Source organism: Talpa occidentalis, unplaced genomic scaffold (genome assembly GCF_014898055.3).
Source record: "Talpa occidentalis isolate TD23 unplaced genomic scaffold, MPIMG_talOcc4v2.1 talOcc4.5, whole genome shotgun sequence".
Taxonomy (NCBI): domain Eukaryota; kingdom Metazoa; phylum Chordata; class Mammalia; order Eulipotyphla; family Talpidae; genus Talpa; species Talpa occidentalis.
In genome coordinates, this window is record NW_023604861.1 from 56,850,750 (window position 1) to 56,868,380 (window position 17,631).

Here is a 17,631-nt window from a genome sequence, read left to right on the forward strand (position 1 = left end):
TTTTTACAAAACCTATATACAGTTCTAGTCATTTGGTGATTACATGGAAGAATTTATGTTTGATGCTCTCTTTAAACTCAGTATTCATTTTTTTTTTTAATAATAAATTTTATTTTTATATTCCCCATACAATTGCAGCCCCCCCATTCTGACCCCTATCCCTCCCCTCCCACCCCGCCCCCCAAAAGTGTCTCTGGTTCATAGTTTTTTGTTGATTTTGATTTTCACTTTCTTATAGTTATTCATTTCCTGGTCCCTTATTTAAGTTTTCTAGATTCCTGCTATGAGTGAGACCATCCGGTATTTTTCTTTTTCTTTTTGGCTTATTTCGCTGAGCATGATCCCTTCCAGCGCCATCCATGTTGCTGCAAATTGCATGTGTTTATCTTTTTTGAATGCTGAGTAATATTCCATGGTATATATGTACCACATCTTCTTGATCCAGTCATTTATTTTTGGGCATTTGGGCTGTTTCCAAAGCTTAGCTATTGTAAACAGTGCTGCTATAAACATAGGGGTGCAGGTGTTCTTTGGAATTGATGTTTCTGTGTCCTTTGGGTAAACACCTAGGAGTGGAATTGCTGGATCATATGGAAGCTCTATGTTTAGTAGGCCCAGAAATCTCCACACAGCTCTCCATAGTGGTTGGACCAGTTTGCACTCCCACCAACAGTGCAGGAGAGTTCCTTTTTCTCCACACCCTCACCAACATTTGTTGTTGCTAGTTTTTTTAATATGTGCCATTCTCACTGGTGTAAGATGGTATCTCATGGTAGTTTTGATTTGCATTTCCCTGATGACAAGTGATGTTGAACATTTTTTTCATATGCCTGTTGGCCATTCGCATTTCATCTTCAGAGAAGTTTCTTTTTAGCTCTTCTGCACATTTTTTGACTGGATTATTTTCTTTGTTGTTGTTAAGTCTCATCAGCTCTTTGCAGATTTTTGTGATCAGTCCTTTATCATTAGTGTTGTGTGCAAAAATGTTCTCCCAGTTGGTGGGGTTTCTCTTTGTTTTTGTTATTGTCTCTTTTGCTGTGCAGAAGCTCTTTAATTTGATGTAGTCCCAGCTGTTTATCTTTGCCTTCACTCTCACTGCTTTGGGTGATGTGTCTGTAAGATGTCTTTTATGTGCAAATCACGTAGCATTTCGCCTATATTTCCTTCTATATATTTTATGGTTTCAGGTCTTATGTCTAGTTCTTTAATCCATTTTGAGTTGATTTTTGTGTATGGTGTGAGGTAGTGGTCAAGCTTCATTCTTTTGCATGTAGCGACCCAGTTTTCCCAGCACCATTTATTGAACAAACTCTCTTTGCTCCAATGCATAGTCTTTGCTCCTTTGTCAAAGATTAGTTGACCATAAATCTGTGGGTTTATTTCTGGATTTTCTATTCGATTCCATTGGTCTGTATGTCTGTTCTTATTCCAATACCATGCAGTTTTGATGATTATGGCTTTGTAGTATAGTTTGAAGTCTGGGAGTGTGATGCCTCCATTCCCTTCTTTTTTTTTCAGGAGAGCTTTGGCTATTCGAGGCTTTTTGTGATTCCATATGAATTTCATCAATAATTGTTCTATTTCTTTGAAGAATGACATTGAAATTTTGATTGGAATAGCATTGAATCTGTATATTGCTTTTGGTAGGATGGCCATTTTAATAATGTTTATTCTTCCAATCCATGAGCAGGGGATGTCTTTCCATTCTTTGTGTCTTCTTCTATTTCTTTAACAGTGTTTTATAGTTTCCTTTGTATAGGTCCTTTACCTCTTTTGTTAGATTTATTCCCAAATATTTGATTTTTTTTGTTTCAATAAAAAAAGGGATGGTTTTTTTTTATTTCTTCTTCTTCAGATTTTTTGTTTGTGTATGGGAAGGCTACTGACTTTTGCGTGTTGATTTTGTATCCTGCCACTTTACTGAACTGATTGATGAGTTGAATTAGTTTTTCTGTGGAGTTTTTGGGGTTCTCTATGTATATTATCATATCATCTACAAATAGTGATAGTTTGACTTCTTCTTTTCCTATTTGGATTCCTTGGATGTCTTTCTCTTGTCTTATTGCTCTGGCTAGGACTTCCAGTATTATATTGAAAAGCAGTGGTGAGAGTGGACATCCTTGTCTTGTTCCAGATCTTAATGGAATTGCTTTCAGCTTTTCACCATTGAGAATAATTCAGTATTCATTTTTAATTAAAAGTTTTACATTTTAGTAATTAATCTTGTCCTCAGGGATTGTGCTTTTGATATTTTAAATCCTTGTCTACATCAGAGCCATAAAGATATTCTGATATTTTTGCTTTAAATTTTATCTTTCACACTTAAGTCCTGAATTGGATTTTTTTTCCCGTATAGTGTGAAGTAGAGAATTTACTTTTTTCTTTCATGTGGAAAACCAATTGCCCTATGGCCATTTATTGAATTTCCATTCTTTTCCCATAGATCAGCAATGCTAACTTTGTCATCTGTTAGGTTTCCATATGCTGGAAATTGGTCTATTTCTGTTTTATTTTGGGTTTTTTAAGATTTATTTTATTTATTTATGCATATAAGAACTGGGGTATAGGCCAGAGGTGCAGGAGGTGAGAGGATTCACCAGAGAATGGAGAGCAGAACAGGTGGATACTCTGCTGAGGGGAGCAGCTAGTGAGATATGAGAGGTCTGCTGAGCCATGTGGATTAGCTCCAGGCTGGGGCTCAAACTCAGGTCATAGTGGCTGGTGATAGCTTGATAGTGCTGAGACTTAAAACTCTGAGCCATCAGGGAGGCCATGTTTCATTAAAGTTTTAAAACATTTTCATTTTTTTTTTAAAGATTTATTTATTTATGCATACATGAGCTGGGGTATAGGCCAGAGGTGCGGGGTGGGAGGGTGAGAGGATTCACCAGAGACAGAGTGGCGTCAGAACAGGTGGATTGACTGAAATACACTGCTGAGGGGAGCAGCAGGCAAGACAGGAGAGGTCTGCTGGGCCATATGGGTTAGCTCCCTGGCTGGGGATCAAACTCACGCCTCAGTGGCTGCTGAAAGCTTCATAGTGCTGAAACTTAATCCCTTGCACCACCAGGGAGGCCCTAGAACATTTTCTTTATACAGTGCTTACATTATCACTAAGATTTTATTCATATGTATTTTTTTAAAAGATGTATTTATTTATGCATACAAGAACTGGGGTACAGGCCAGAACTGCAGGGGGTGAGAGGATTCACCAGAGACAGAGTGGGGAACAGTTCCACTGAAATGCACTGCTGAGGGGAGCAGCAGGCGAGTCCGGAGAGGTCTGCTGGGCCATGTGGGTTGCTCCCTGGCCAGGGATCAAAGTCATGCTGCAGTGGCTCTGGATAGCTTCATAGGTTTTGCCTTAACCCCTTGCGCCACCAAGGAGGCCCTATAATTGGTATCTTATAAATTATATTTTATTTGTGCCTGATATGCAGAAATGCAACTATAAACTTAATAAACTCTATTACTCTTCTGATTTATAGGTTCTCTAGTTTTCTACATAGATTTTCTAATCATGAGTTTTGTTTTTTCCCTTTCTATATTATTTATTGATATGTGCAAATTATCTCAAAATCGGTGACTTAAAATAGCATATACTTCTTATCTCTCAGTTTCTGTAAGTCACTCACTTAAGCTGGGTTCCTGGCACAGGGCCTCACAAGGTGTCAGCCATACTGCATTCCTTTTTAGAGCGTGAGGTCCTTTTCCCAGCTGACATGGCTATTGGTTGCATTTAGTTATTTGAAGCCCTACAACTGAAGATTTTGTTGCTGGCTGTCAGCTGTGGGTTACACTCAGCAACTAGTGGCCCATTCACAGGTCTTCTCACAACATGACAATTTAATTCTTCAAAGGCAGTAGAGTTCTCATTCAGTTGGCTCACAAGGAGTTTTTCATAACATAATCACAAGAAAACTAATTCCATCACATTCTCTGCTTGCTAGAAGTCCCAGGCTCTGCCCACTCTCACAGAGAGATATGATTCATGGGAGGTTACCTTAAGATGAACCTCCAATCCTAATAGCTTATATATACTTTTTTCTTGCTACATTAGTCTCCAATATAATATTGAAAAGAAATTATGGTCCTGTTTATCATCTCAAAGGCAACGGTTTAGCGATTCCTCTTAAGGTGCTTGTTTTAGGTTTTTTGTGAATGCCATTTACAAGTTAAGGAAGTTCTACTTCAAGGTTTCTAAGATTAGTACTATTACAAATGACTGAATTTTATCCATTTCTTTCTACATCCTTTGAGATGATATATATATTTCCATTAAAACTACTCCTGCATTCCTGAAATCAATTCAGCTTGATTATTTCTATCAATTTATTGCTGGATTTACTTTGCTATTTTGTTTTGGTTATCTCAAAAGTGTCTTCATGATTGAGATTTCCCTTTTTTTATTCTAGTCTGTTGAAATTGAGTTAGGGTGTTCCATCTTTTTCTATGCTTTGGTATAATTTGTTTAAGATGGGAATTATTTGCTTTTTTGAATGAGTAGAAGTTTCTGAGAAATGGCCTGATCTTATTTTTTCTTTATGCAATTTTTAAAATGGAGATCCAAATTTTTTAATGGTTATTACATTTTTCTTTATCAATGATTTTAATAGTATAGTTTGAGAAAGTTGCACATTTCAAAAGCTTTCAAATTTGTTGCCATGAAGTTAATAGCCTCCTGAAAAAATACTTTAATCTTTGCAATTTCTAGTTATCGCCACTGTATAAGCAAGGTTTTATCCTCTACTTAAAAAAATTAATCTTGAGTTTACAAGTCAAAGGACGAATGTTTACAAACAATGAGAAGAAATTAAGAAAGGGATCCTATTTACAATTACACCAAAAATAAATAAATAAATACCTAGCAGTAAAACAAAGGAGGCAAAAGATCTATACAAAGAAAACTATAAGACATTGTTGAAAGAAATAGAAGACACAAAGAAATAGAAAAAATACTCCCTGCTCATGATTTGGGAGAATCAATATTGTCAAAATGGTCATTCTACCCTAAGCAATAGCCAGTTTCAACGTAATCCCCCAAAAAATATCAATGGCATATTTCAAAGAACTGGAGCAAACACTACCGAAATTCATATGGGAGCCACAAAAGACCCCAAATAGCAAAAGCAATCTTGACAAAGAAGAAAAGAGAATGGCAGTATCACACTTCCAGACCTCAAGCTATATTATAAAACCGCAATAATTAAAACAGCCCTGTACTGGAACAAAAACAGACACACAAACCAGTGGAATAGAAATGACAGCCCAGAAATAAAACCATATATATATATGGGCAGCTAATCTATGAAAAGAAGCCAAAAACATACACTGGAACAAGGATAGCCTCTTCAATAAATGGTGCTGGGAAAACCGGATAGCTGCATGCAAAAGAATGAAACTAAACCACGATCTCACACTATTCACCAAAATCAACTTAAAATGAAACAAAAACTTGGATGTAAAACCTGAAACCATAAATTCATAGAAAAAAACATAGGCAAAACATTTTATGACATAAGCTTTAGTGATGCCGTTAGGGATTTGTCCCCAACAATATGGAAAACAAGAGGGAACATAAACAGCTAGGACTACATCAAAAGCTTCTGCACAGCAAAAGAAACCATAACTAAAATGAAAAGACACCCTACTGAATGGGAGAAAATAAGGGAGTCCCTGGTGGCCTAGGGGTTAAGTCTCAGGGTTATCACCAGTGACCTGAGTTTGATCTCTGGCCAGGGAGCTGACCCACATGGAGCAGATCTCTCCTGTCTCACCTGCTGCTCCCTTTAGCAGTATATTTCAGTAGAGCCACCTGTTCTACTCTTCACTCTGTCTCTGGTGAATCCTCTCACCCCCGCACCTCTGGCCTAGACCCAGTTCTTTTATGCATAAATTTTTGAAAAATCTTCAAAATAAAAATATTTGCACACCATACTACTGACAAAGGACTGATAATAAAGATATATAAAGAACTCATAAAACTATGAAAATAACACAATCAAAAAATTAGCAAAAGGACTAAACAGACAATTTTAGTGCTATTGTCTGGGCTTCTACCTTTTTTTTTTTCCTTTAAGATTTATTTCTCCAAGAACCAGGGTACAGGCCAGATGCGCGGGAGGGCAAGAGGACTCATCAGAGACAGAGTGGGGAACAGAACAGGCAGACTGGCGAAACACACTGCTGAGGGGAGCAGCAGGGGCGACAGGAGAGGTCTACTGCACCATGTGGGACCCTCACTGGCTGGAGGGCATCAAACCCGCACTGCAGAGGCTGCGGACAGCTTCACAGCACTGCACTCAACCACCTGCACCACCACGGGAGGCCCTACTTTTTTTTTGATGGTGGTGGTGGTGTGCATTCATGGTGCTTTGTTACCTTAATGTGTTCATCATTTGAAGCTTGGGTTTACTGTAGGCTTTTTCACATTTTTATTTTGTATTTTTAAATTTTTTTTAAACATTTATTTATACAATAGCTGGGGTACAGCCCTCTCTGCTACAGCCCAGAGACAGAGCAGGGAACAGAACAGGCAGACCAACAGAAATGCACTATTAAGGGGAGCAGCGGGCAAGACAGGAGAGGTCTGCCACGCCTTGTGGGTATCTCCACGAATTGAACCTGCACTGCAGTGGCTGCGGACAGCTTCACAGCACTGAGCTCAACCACCTGCACCACCAGGGAGGCCCTTTCACATTTTTATTTGTTTGTCAGAGGCCTGGAATACAAAACGGTAAAAAAAAAAAAAATTGTTTCGAGATTCTTAAGACTACTCAATCCTTACTGAGCTGTGTGAATTTGAATCACATTTCTAAGCACCATAATAGAAGATAATCCTTCTAACTTTGACGTGAAAGCCTAAAGTACTGGGAGTGATAGGCTAAGTCATTTATTTATACAAGGTTACTTCTCTATAGTGACCCAGACTAAGTCACGTGTCCTTTAAATTTAGTGTGAAATATATAAAATATATATATGTGAATATATAGTATGTATATGCATATAACTCACCTCAACTGATACAGCACTCTGATGTCATCAGATATGTCTGACAATTATATTTCAAAGTATAGTCACTGAATGAAAATGGTTAGAGGACGTTGTCTCAGCTTATTACTAATTGTAAGACATTCTTTTCATTAAGAATTACTAGTTGAATCCATGAATATTTGTTTTTCCATGCAAGAATATTTTATAGTTACCTTTACATACTCTTAAAACAACATTTATACCATTCAAATCAGATGCTGTAATTAACACATAAAGGCAAACATCTAGTAAAATTACTTTATTTAGTTATAATATCCATTGCCAACTTAAAATAAAGTTTCCATGATATTCAATTCAACTGTATGTCACTTTCTTTTAGAATGTCCTGTTTTTCATTAAAATAATTTTTAAACCACTCTATGTGTTCTATCTTCTGTTTAACACTCAGATACGGGTTTTTAGAAAGGCCACAGGTCACTAGCTCCATGAAGTGACGAATTGGTCCTTGCTTTGGAAAATCCTCCAGGTATTTATCCAGAAATATGTGTTCATGAAATTCAGAACCATCATCATCAAAACCTAGGGCATGAAACAACAAAAACAAAAAAACCTTTACATTATAATTTTGAATGTCTTACATCAGAAAATTAACACTAATGAGGTAATATAGTATATTAACTAAAAGTATAAATTTTGGAGTGAAACCGAGGCTTGCCCACCAATTTGATGACTGTGTGGCTGGGCAAATTAACTTCTCTGAACTCAGTTTCCGCAGGCATAATATAAGGATTAAAAAGCATCTTCTTCATGGAGCTTTTGTAAAGAATAGATGCAAAACTTTAGTTAGCATATAGTAAATGTTTAAAGTATAACAGCCTGACGCTATAAATATTTTAACATCCAAAGCAACCTCTTAGGAAACTATATAAACAACACTAAAAAATACATAAATAAAATAAGATGGCGTGGGGGGCGGGGTAAGAGGATTCACCAGAGACAGAGTGTGGAACAGGCAGACTGATTGAAATACACTGATGAGGGGAGCAGCGGGTGAGACAAGAGAGGTCTACTGTGCTATGTGGGTAGCTCCCTGGCCAGCCAGGGATCAAACTCGTGCTGCAGAGGCTGTGGATAGCTTCACAGTGCTGTGCTTAACCCCTTGCACCGACAGGGAGGCCCACATCTATTAATCTTTATACTTGCCCCAGTTTTCTCCATTATCTAGTACTTCAATATAAAAAGAGCCCTCTGTAGAGTATGATGGTCATTTTGAACTTTTATGACTAATCTTGCTAGCTCATATTACAAAATATATTACAACTATCCAAGCAAAATAGGGCACATTAGAAATGAAAATTTAAACTAAATTTAAACTAACTTTAAACTAACTGAAGAATACAAAAATATGATTAATGTCCATGACTGAGATTTCCTGTCCACCAAAACCTTAAACTGAAAATTATTCTTGGAGAACATTCAAAAAATACACTTAAATTTGGCACAGAGAGAAGGCTAATGGATACTGAACAGCAAGACTCTATTAACTGCATAGTGGTAGTAAAAAGTATAAATAAATTTGGTTAAAATCAAAGTCAAAACTAAAATAAAATCACTTTATAGGTGGGAACAATTCCACTTAATAGTTCTTGTAAAGTTTCCATTGTGGCAAAGGACATCAGGAAGAAACCAGTTCTGAAAACAAAAACTGAAAAAAAGCTACTTTGCTGAAAAAATAATTTACACATTTTTAGTGGCAGAACAATAAACTATAGTTATAAAAAAGAAAAACACAACACTGGGAGATAAAACTATACACAAAGGGCATATAATTTTGTCATTTTCAGAATTATGTTCCAAAAATGACATGGTGAGCCCCTAAAACATCTTTCCCCAGATGCATCAAAGTAAATCTTTATGAAGTTAATTAGCAATGAACATGCTTATTAATTTAAAAATTTAAGTACAGGAAATATAAAAGACAGTAACAACTGCTGAGGTCTTAGGTGCTAATGTTTCTCTCTTGAAGTAGTTACTAAGTGTGTATTGAGGGAGTGAGTGGTCAAAGTGATAAGGTTTCCAAAGTTCCTTTCTTGTGTTTAATTCAAATAAATATTGCCTTAAGGAGCTAGAAATGAGTTCCTTCTCTTTCTGACTCTGAAACATCAATAATATGTACAGTGTATATATGGATACGTGTCACATTTATCTCCCCACCCTGGCCAAAAAACATGGTTTTTGTCCTTTTTGTAGAAATTAATCTTTTTCATAAATCAAGTCAAATTTAAGATAATTTCCTTTGGAATTTAGATACTCAAGATTTTAGTGAATTTAAGTTTTTTTTTTATTTTATACCTTTTTTACATCATTTTTCATTTTTGCACAATGTATGCATTTTCATCTTAGTTATAGTTCCCATACAACTCCCACCTTCCTTGTTTTGATCCTACTCCCTCCTCTCCTCTGCCCCCCAGTAGTGTGTCTCTGGTTTATAGTTGCTTGTTGATTTTGATTTTGACTTTATTATAATTAGTCTTTTTCCTAGTCCCTTATTTAGGTTTTCTAAATTCCTGCTATGTGTAAGACCATCTGGTATTCTTTTTCTTTCTGGCTTATTTCTCTGAGCATAATCCCTTCCAGCTCCAGCTATGCTGCTGCAAATTGCATAAGTTTATCTTTTTTGACTGCTTAGGAATATTCCATTGGGTATATGTACCACATCCTCTTGATCCAGTCATCTATTTGGGGGCATTTGGGTTGTTTCCATAGCTTAGCTATTGTAAATAGTGCTGCTATAAATATAGGGGTGCAGGTACCCTTTTGAATTAATGTTTCTGTGTCCTTTGGGTAAATACCTAGGAATGGAATTGCTGGATCATATGGAAGTTCGACTGTTAGCAGGTTGAGGAATCTCCACACAGCTTTCCATAGCAGTTGGACCAGTTTTCCCACCAGCAGTACAGGAGAGTTCCTTTTTCTCCATATCCTCGCCAGCATTTGTTGTTGCTAGTTTTTTTTAATTGTTTTTAATGGTGATAACAATGTACCATCAATTCATGCTTTCCTACTATCCTATTTGGTTGTTCCTAAAAACTATGTAATATCCTTGCTAATATTTTAAGATTTAAAAAATAGGAAAGAATTAAAAGCAAATCATTCACAGAAACAGGAGTGATGATGGTAATGATGTTTTATCCTCAGGAGAATCTTATAAAGGTTAGTCCCATTATTATCCCCATCATTTTGTAGATGGGGGAAGGAAGGCTTGAAGAATTAGGTTTATAACACACAGGACCTTGAATTCACTGTTTCTCAAAAAAAAAAAAAAAAAAAAAAAAAAATACATGTTATTCTACGTCAGTCCTGGGTTTTAATGCCATGTTTTTAACCATGAGGACCGAGAATACCCAAATTTCATGATATAACATTACAAAATGTAATAATCAAAGTGGTAAAAACTAAAGTAGGTAACACTAAATTCATGTAGAGAAAAAGAAATCATATACAAAGAAACCCCTATAAGATTATCTGCAGATTTCATGGCAGAAACTTTGTAGGCTAGAAGAAAATGGCATGGCATATTAAAAGTACTGAAAGAAATGGATTTCCAATTGACTATAGTCTACTGTGCTAGACTGTATATCAGAATTTAAGGATGGATAAAAAACTTGACAAACGAAAATTAAAGGAACTCATCACCACTAAACCAGCCTTGCAAGAAATACTAAAAGGACTCCTATAAAATAAAAAGAATCCCACCTAGATGTAGCAAGATAACAAAAACATACAATGTTGGGAGGAGAAGTAAAAATGTGAAACATTTGAATGCACTGAAAAAAAAAAAAAAAAAAAATCAGGGCATCCCTGGTGGCATAAGGGGTTAAGATGCATCCTATGAAGCTATCTGCAGCCACTGCAGGATGAGTTTGATCCCCTGGCCAGGGAGGTGACCCACATGGCGCAGCAGACCTCTTCTGCCTTGCCCGCTGCTCCTCTCAGCACTGTATTTCAGTCAATCTGCCTGTTCTGTTCCCCACTCTGTCTCTGGTGAATCCTCTCACGCCCCGCACCTCTGGCTTATACCCCAGTTCTTGTATGCATAAATCAATCTTAAAAAACAAACAAACTTAAAAAACACGTTATATAATAGATGGACAATAGCATGCTACTTATATTACTGTAAAGACCATATAAATATGCAATATTAACGATTGCTACAGGTTATTTAACTCTCTAAAGTTTTCCTGTACAAAGTAATACTTTATGAAGATATAAAGCTAAATATTTCTGATTTTTAAGCTTCCATTCCACTTATCAATTCAAACAAAAGGTTATAAGGAATTAAAATAGTGGCAGCATAATACAAAATAAAAAAAAAAAAGTGGACTACATTTTCCTAAAACTTTTTTGGTATTTGTAACTTTTAACTAATCTTCCATAAAAATAAATGGATCTAGTTGAGTTGAAAACTTATCTATAAAATTTGGTGCAAATGTTTACCTGATGTCTTCATAGATTGCAATAAAAGATAATTATCATAGTAACACATTTTCCTAAAAAATTTCCAGGAAAATAATAGTTTATTATAGTTTAAAGTATCCAGTTATGTAGTTTAATATGGTTTAAATTTCTAAGAAATAATAATTTATTATAGTTTAAAGTATCCAGTTATGCAGTCAAAGAGTTTTACAGAATTTCAAAGCGTCTGAATGTTTTGCTTTGGTTGGCTTTGAGTACAAGTACCCTGCATTTCATAAATGCAGCAATGGTTTCATGAATAAAATAAATCAACATAAGACTTTAAGAGTTATAATATTCTCCAAAATTGAAGTACCACCTTACACCCATTATTTAATGTATTAGAAGATTTACCAGGTAATCTCCTTAGCAACTAGAAAACTGTCATTATTTGTAGTTCTCCAGCATTTATGTCATGGAAATTCAGAATCCATTTTGTCATATAATTTTTTACTTCCTCATTTTTCTTTTTTTTTTTTAAACTTTTTTTTTAATAGAGGCATGTTTTATTTATTTATTTGTTTGTTTGTTTGTTTTGTTTATACATGCACTGGGTACCGTCAGAAGCACGGGAGGGTGAGAGAATTCACCAGAGCCAGAGCGGGGAGCAGAGCAGGCAGAAGGACCGAAGTACACTGCTGAGGGGAGCAGCGGGCGGCAAGGGCGGCAGGAGAGGTCTGCCCGCCATGTGGGACCCTCCTCTGGTGGCCGGGGAGCAGCCGGGGATCGAACCGGCGCCACAGAGGCCGCGGGCAGCTTCGCAACCCAGCGCTCAACCGCTGCGCCACCAGGGAGGCCCCCTTCCTCATTTTTCTTATCAAACATCTAGAATTAAGTGAGATTCCAACATTGTTTTTAAGAACATTGTAAGATTCTTTTAGGATCACATGAAGATATTTAGACAAATTTTTGAAATTCATATAATTGTAGATCCTGTAACTGAACATCTGCCAGAAATAATATAATCAGTGAATTTTATAAACCTCTAAAAGTAAAACTTACCTGCTTCATTATTAATTGGAAACTGCCAGAGTTTCCCTTCTTTCGTCCACTGGATCATCTCTTCAAAGCCATTTTGAAAGGGCTGTTCATTTACTGTGGCTAACTGCTTAGCAAATTCCACATCCCAAAGTGAAGGTGTTGTTTCTGTGTAGTAAAAATACTTCACGTAAGTATAAGTCAATGTAATGTAAATGTCTTTTCACAAATGTTATAATCAACTCTGAATTGATTATACTTTTTCAGACCTTGACACTCATCATTAAACAGTACATAATGAAAGGTCACCTTTTAAGAGCTATCACTGAAATAAAAAATGATACAGGGCCTCCCTGGTGGCGCAGGTGGTAGAGCGCAGTGCTGTGAAGCTGTCCACAGCCTCTGTGGCAGACCTCTCCTGTCTCGCCCGCTGCTCCCCTCAGCAGTGTATTTTGTCAGTCTGCCTGTTCTGTTCCACACTCTGTCTCTAGTGAATCCTCTCACCCTCCCGCACATCTGGCCTGTGCACCCCTGTTCTTGTATAAATAAATAAATCTTTAAAAAAAAAAAGATACATAAAGACTACAACTACAACAGTTACAAAACTCAACTGTTGTTTTACTACAATACTAGATAATCAATTCCTTAAACCTCACCACTCTCTACCCACACCAAAAGGGAAAAAAAGAATTTTTATTTTAAGAATGATTTTACGATTGTGAATATTTTTTATATACGTGACTTTGATCTTTTAAGAGCCAAATTGTTTATTTTTGGTCTGTCAAAAAAAATCACTAATGTACTAATAAACAAAGAAGTTAAATTAACAAATTATTATAATAATGATAACACTAACAGATACTGAGCATTTACTCGTGCTAAGTACGTTTTATGCATTAGTTACTTCAATCATACAAACAAACCTAGAGTAAGGTTAATATGTTGGCTTATTACAATCATCATGTCACATGTTTCAATGATTTACTTGGAAATTTAAGAACTGAGTCATATTCTCACTAGTCACTACTGTTAGGAATATAAAATTGTACAGCCATTTTGATTAACAGTTGGGCGGTTTCTTAAAAAGTTAATAATATACTTACCATACAACCACTTTAGTCCTAGATATTTATACAAAAGAAAACATGTACAACACAAAGACTTGTACATGAATGTTAACAGTAGCTTTATAGGTGGTACGCAAAAACTGGAAACAACCCAAATGTCCATCAGAGAGCAAATGAATACAAAATATGATATATCCATATAATCATATACTATTCAGCAATAAAAAGAAATTACTGACATATGCCAATAATATGGACAAATCTCAGATCATTATGAGTGAAAGAAGTCAGAAACAAAAGAGTACATACTGTGTGATTTTTATCTATGTAAAATTCTAAGAAATGCAAATAAATCTATATAAGAGAAAGCTGATCAACAGCTGCCGAAGGACAGAGGAGAAAAAGAGACACATTGCCAAGGAACACAAGGAAACTTCTGAGGGTGAGAGAAATGTTGAATATTTTGATAGGCAATTTCATAGATGTATATATTTGTCAAAATCCATCTAAATGCACAAATTAAATGCATGTTGTTGTTACAAGTAAATAATTCTCAATAAACTTGAAAAAAAAAAAGAATGTCATGTCAACATCTGTCCCTTTACAAGTTTTTTTCCCTAAAACTTTATTCTCCAGTTATTTTTTCAAATCTTATGTCCCTTTTTTTTTTTTTTTTTTAAGGTATGGTTTTGCTTTTTAAAATAAATTAGGTTTATATAGTTTGGTGACTTTTTTTTTCATTTAATAATGGCTGTACTCATATCCCATACACCAAAATATCACAATAAATTGATCCTCTTCATTTTTTAATTTTTTAAATTGTTTTATTTCTTTAGATGGAATTACTTATGCATACAAGAACTGGAGTACAGGCCAGAGGTGCGGGGGGTGAGAGGATTCACCAGAGACAGAGCAGGGAACAGAACAGGCAGACTGACTGAAATACACTGCTGAGAGGAGCAGCAGGCGAGACAGGCGAGGTCTGCTGTGCCATGTAGGTAGCTCACTGGCCAGCCAGGAATCGAATTCATACTGCAGTGGCTGCGGATTGCTTCATTGTGCTGTAACCTAACTCCTTGTGCCACCAGGGAGGCCCACTATTCATTTTTTTAAAAAAGATTCATTCATTTATTTATTTTTGCACAGAAGAACTGGGGTGGGGGCCTCCCAGATGGTGTAGGGATTAAAGACACAGCACTATCAAGCTATCTCCAGCCACTGAAGCATGAGTTCTGTCTCTGGTGAATCCTCTCACCCCCTCACCTCTGGCCCACACCCTAGTTCTTATATGTGTATATAAATCTTAAAAAAAAAAAAAAAAGAACTGGGGTGTAGGCCAGAGTTATGGGGTGCAGGGATTAAGATTTATCAGAGACAGAGTGGGGAGCAGTACAGGTGAATCTACTGAAATACATTGCTAAAGGGAGCAGCAGGCGAGACAGGAGAAGTCTGCTGCACAATGTGGGTTAACTCCCTAACCCGGGATTGAACTCAGGCAGTTGCGGTGGGCCTTTGCCTTGGTAGCGCTGAGTCTTCTAGACCACCAGGAAGGCCCAGATCACCTATTCTTGAACATTTTGATAATTTACATACTTTCTCTTGTTAACACTGTAAGGATGAATATCTTTGTAGTTACACTTGCATGCACATCTGTAGTAATTTCGTTATAGGAAAAAAATTTCTGGGTCGAAGGCATAAATTACATACTATTTATTCGACTCCTTACCTCTTTACCACTTTTGCGAGTACTCTGATGCATTCAAATGAATTGCTCATTTGTCTACCTAGGTAAGCCTTATTTTAAGCTGTGTACTTTTTTTTGAAACTGTTACGGTAAGCCTTTATGTGCTGACCGCTGGATATTAACTTTGCTGGTCTAGAATACCTTATACAGAGAAAGATCACAGCAGTTAGGCTTAATTAGCCACATTTATGTAGTAGTAATCATAACTGTAAAATAACATAATTATCTTGGTCACATTTTAAAAATTTAATCAGTGAACACTAATCAACCTATATCTTTTCTAGCATCATCATTACCATGTTATTACTATTATAATTATACTACTGTTAATAGCTTTGATGATTTATTGGATGTCTACTGTATTTCAAGAACTGTGCCTGACTCTTTAATTACATTTTCTCATTTAATTCCTGATACTTATTAGCCTCATTTCATAAGAGGACAAAGGGAGACACACAGGTTTGTGTGGCAGCTCTAAATTTTTTTTAAGATTTATTTTTATTTATTTTTACATACAAGAACTGGGGTGTCAGCCAGAGGTGCGGGGGTGGGAGGATTCACCAGAGACAGAGTGGGGAGCAGAACTGCTGAAGGGAGCAGTAGGTGAGACAGGAGAGGGCTGCTGTGCCATGTGGGTTAGCTCCCTGGCCGGGGATCCAACTCATGCCACCTGTAGTGGCTGGCAATAGCTTCATAGCACTGAGACTTTAACCTCTGTGCCACCAGCGAGACCCATTAGCTCCAAATTTGAATCCAGATCTACACAACACCAATTTCCATTAAGCTACCTCTTAATTAAGCTACCTCTTCCATTAAGCTACCTCCACTGCCTCTCAATTCTAGTTATTCCAGGATGAGCAGCAATGTCTACTACTATGTCCTCTCCAGCAAGATGTGGTAATCCATAGAACAGAAAAACTCATTCACATAATCAATAAATTATTGTTGCAAGCAATTTACATGTAAGGAATACTTTGGATCATAGGGAAACAGCAATGAACAATCCTAAATTTAAGTCTGCATACTGTTGCTATTCGTGTACTTAACTGGACACAAAAGACATTCTTTAAATTAAGTAGAGCTTATAAAAATAGTAACTTCACTAGAGAAAATTTACATAAATTTGTGCATTATTTTCCTTATTACAGTATAATCATTCAATACTTCCTTATATACATACGACTTTAGAACTTTCTTGAGACTGATTTCAATTTTAGGAGTAAGATTTCAGATTAAAGAAAGCAAGCAGGCTACTTCAAGAGCCCAAGTGCCTCTTCTGGCTATCCATCAGATAGACAATAGCAGTTGCCTTGAGCACAAATTCCTTTTAAGTTGAAGGGAATTCCCCTTCAACAGAGGAGAGGAGATCCATTTTTCATGCATGTGCCGTTTGTATTTCCTTGTCATCTTACAGGACAGAATGTATTTCACAATACAAGGGGCCTAGTCTCTTAAGCTCTGCTTATAGTTTAAATGAACAAACTGAATTAACAACCCTTTATATATTTATAATTTAATTAAAAAAATGATTTACAAGTCATTTTAATTATTTTTTTATAAAAGATTTATTTATTTATTTATTTATACAAGCACTGGGTACAGTCAGAAGCACGGAGGGTGAGAGAATTCACCAGAGCTAGAGCAGAGAGCAGAACAGGCAGAAGGACCGAAGTACACTGCTGAGGGGAGCAGCGGGCAGCAGGAGAGGTCTGCGCGCCATGTGGGACCCTCCTCCGGTGGCCGGGGAGCAGCCGGGGATCGAACCGGCGTTGCAGAGGCTGCGGGCAGCTTCACAACCCAGTGCTCAACCGCTGCGCCACCGGGGAGGCCCTACAAGTCATTTTAAAAGTAACTTTAGTTATGACTTAAGATAACCAATTCCTATTATCTGGAAAACACCTGTCCACTTGACTAGTTGCTTCAGGGATAACATAAATCGATGAAATCTAGCCCTAAAATCTAGTAGTTGAAAAGTGGAAAAATCAGATGTTTATATAAGTAACTGATAGAAAAGCCTCATGTTAGAGGCTGGCTTGGAAACTTAAATATCAAATATAACATTATTTCTACCAAGCCCAAAGATAACATGTAATCTTTAGAAACGGAAATCACTTGTAAACCGGAGACCATTTGTATGTTATTTGTCAATAAATCAAAATTAATGTCAAGCAGAGAATTCTCTTATTTTTCTTAGACTCAACAGAGTCTAAGAACAACAGAACAGGGCCTTCCCGGTGGCGCAGCGGTTGAGCGCTGGGTTGCGAAGCTGCCCGCAGCCTCTGCAGAGCCGGTTCGATCCCCGGCTGCTCCCCGGCCACTGGAGGAGGGTCCCAC

General features: G+C 36.8%; 1 protein-coding gene across 1 annotated transcript in view; it reads right to left on the reverse strand.

Annotated features, from left to right (window-relative positions):
• Positions 1-7,248: 7,248 nt before the first annotated feature.
• The window catches only part of MRPS31 (mitochondrial ribosomal protein S31), a 32,526-nt gene continuing 22,143 nt past the window's right edge, over positions 7,249-17,631 (reverse strand). Inside the window, exons 6-7 of the mRNA XM_037527230.2 lie at positions 12,511-12,654; positions 7,249-7,572 (exon numbers count right to left, since the gene is read on the reverse strand). Coding sequence (XP_037383127.1) covers positions 7,343-7,572; positions 12,511-12,654 — 374 coding nt within the window. The 3' untranslated portion in view covers positions 7,249-7,342. The remainder of the gene's footprint in view (positions 7,573-12,510; positions 12,655-17,631) is intronic.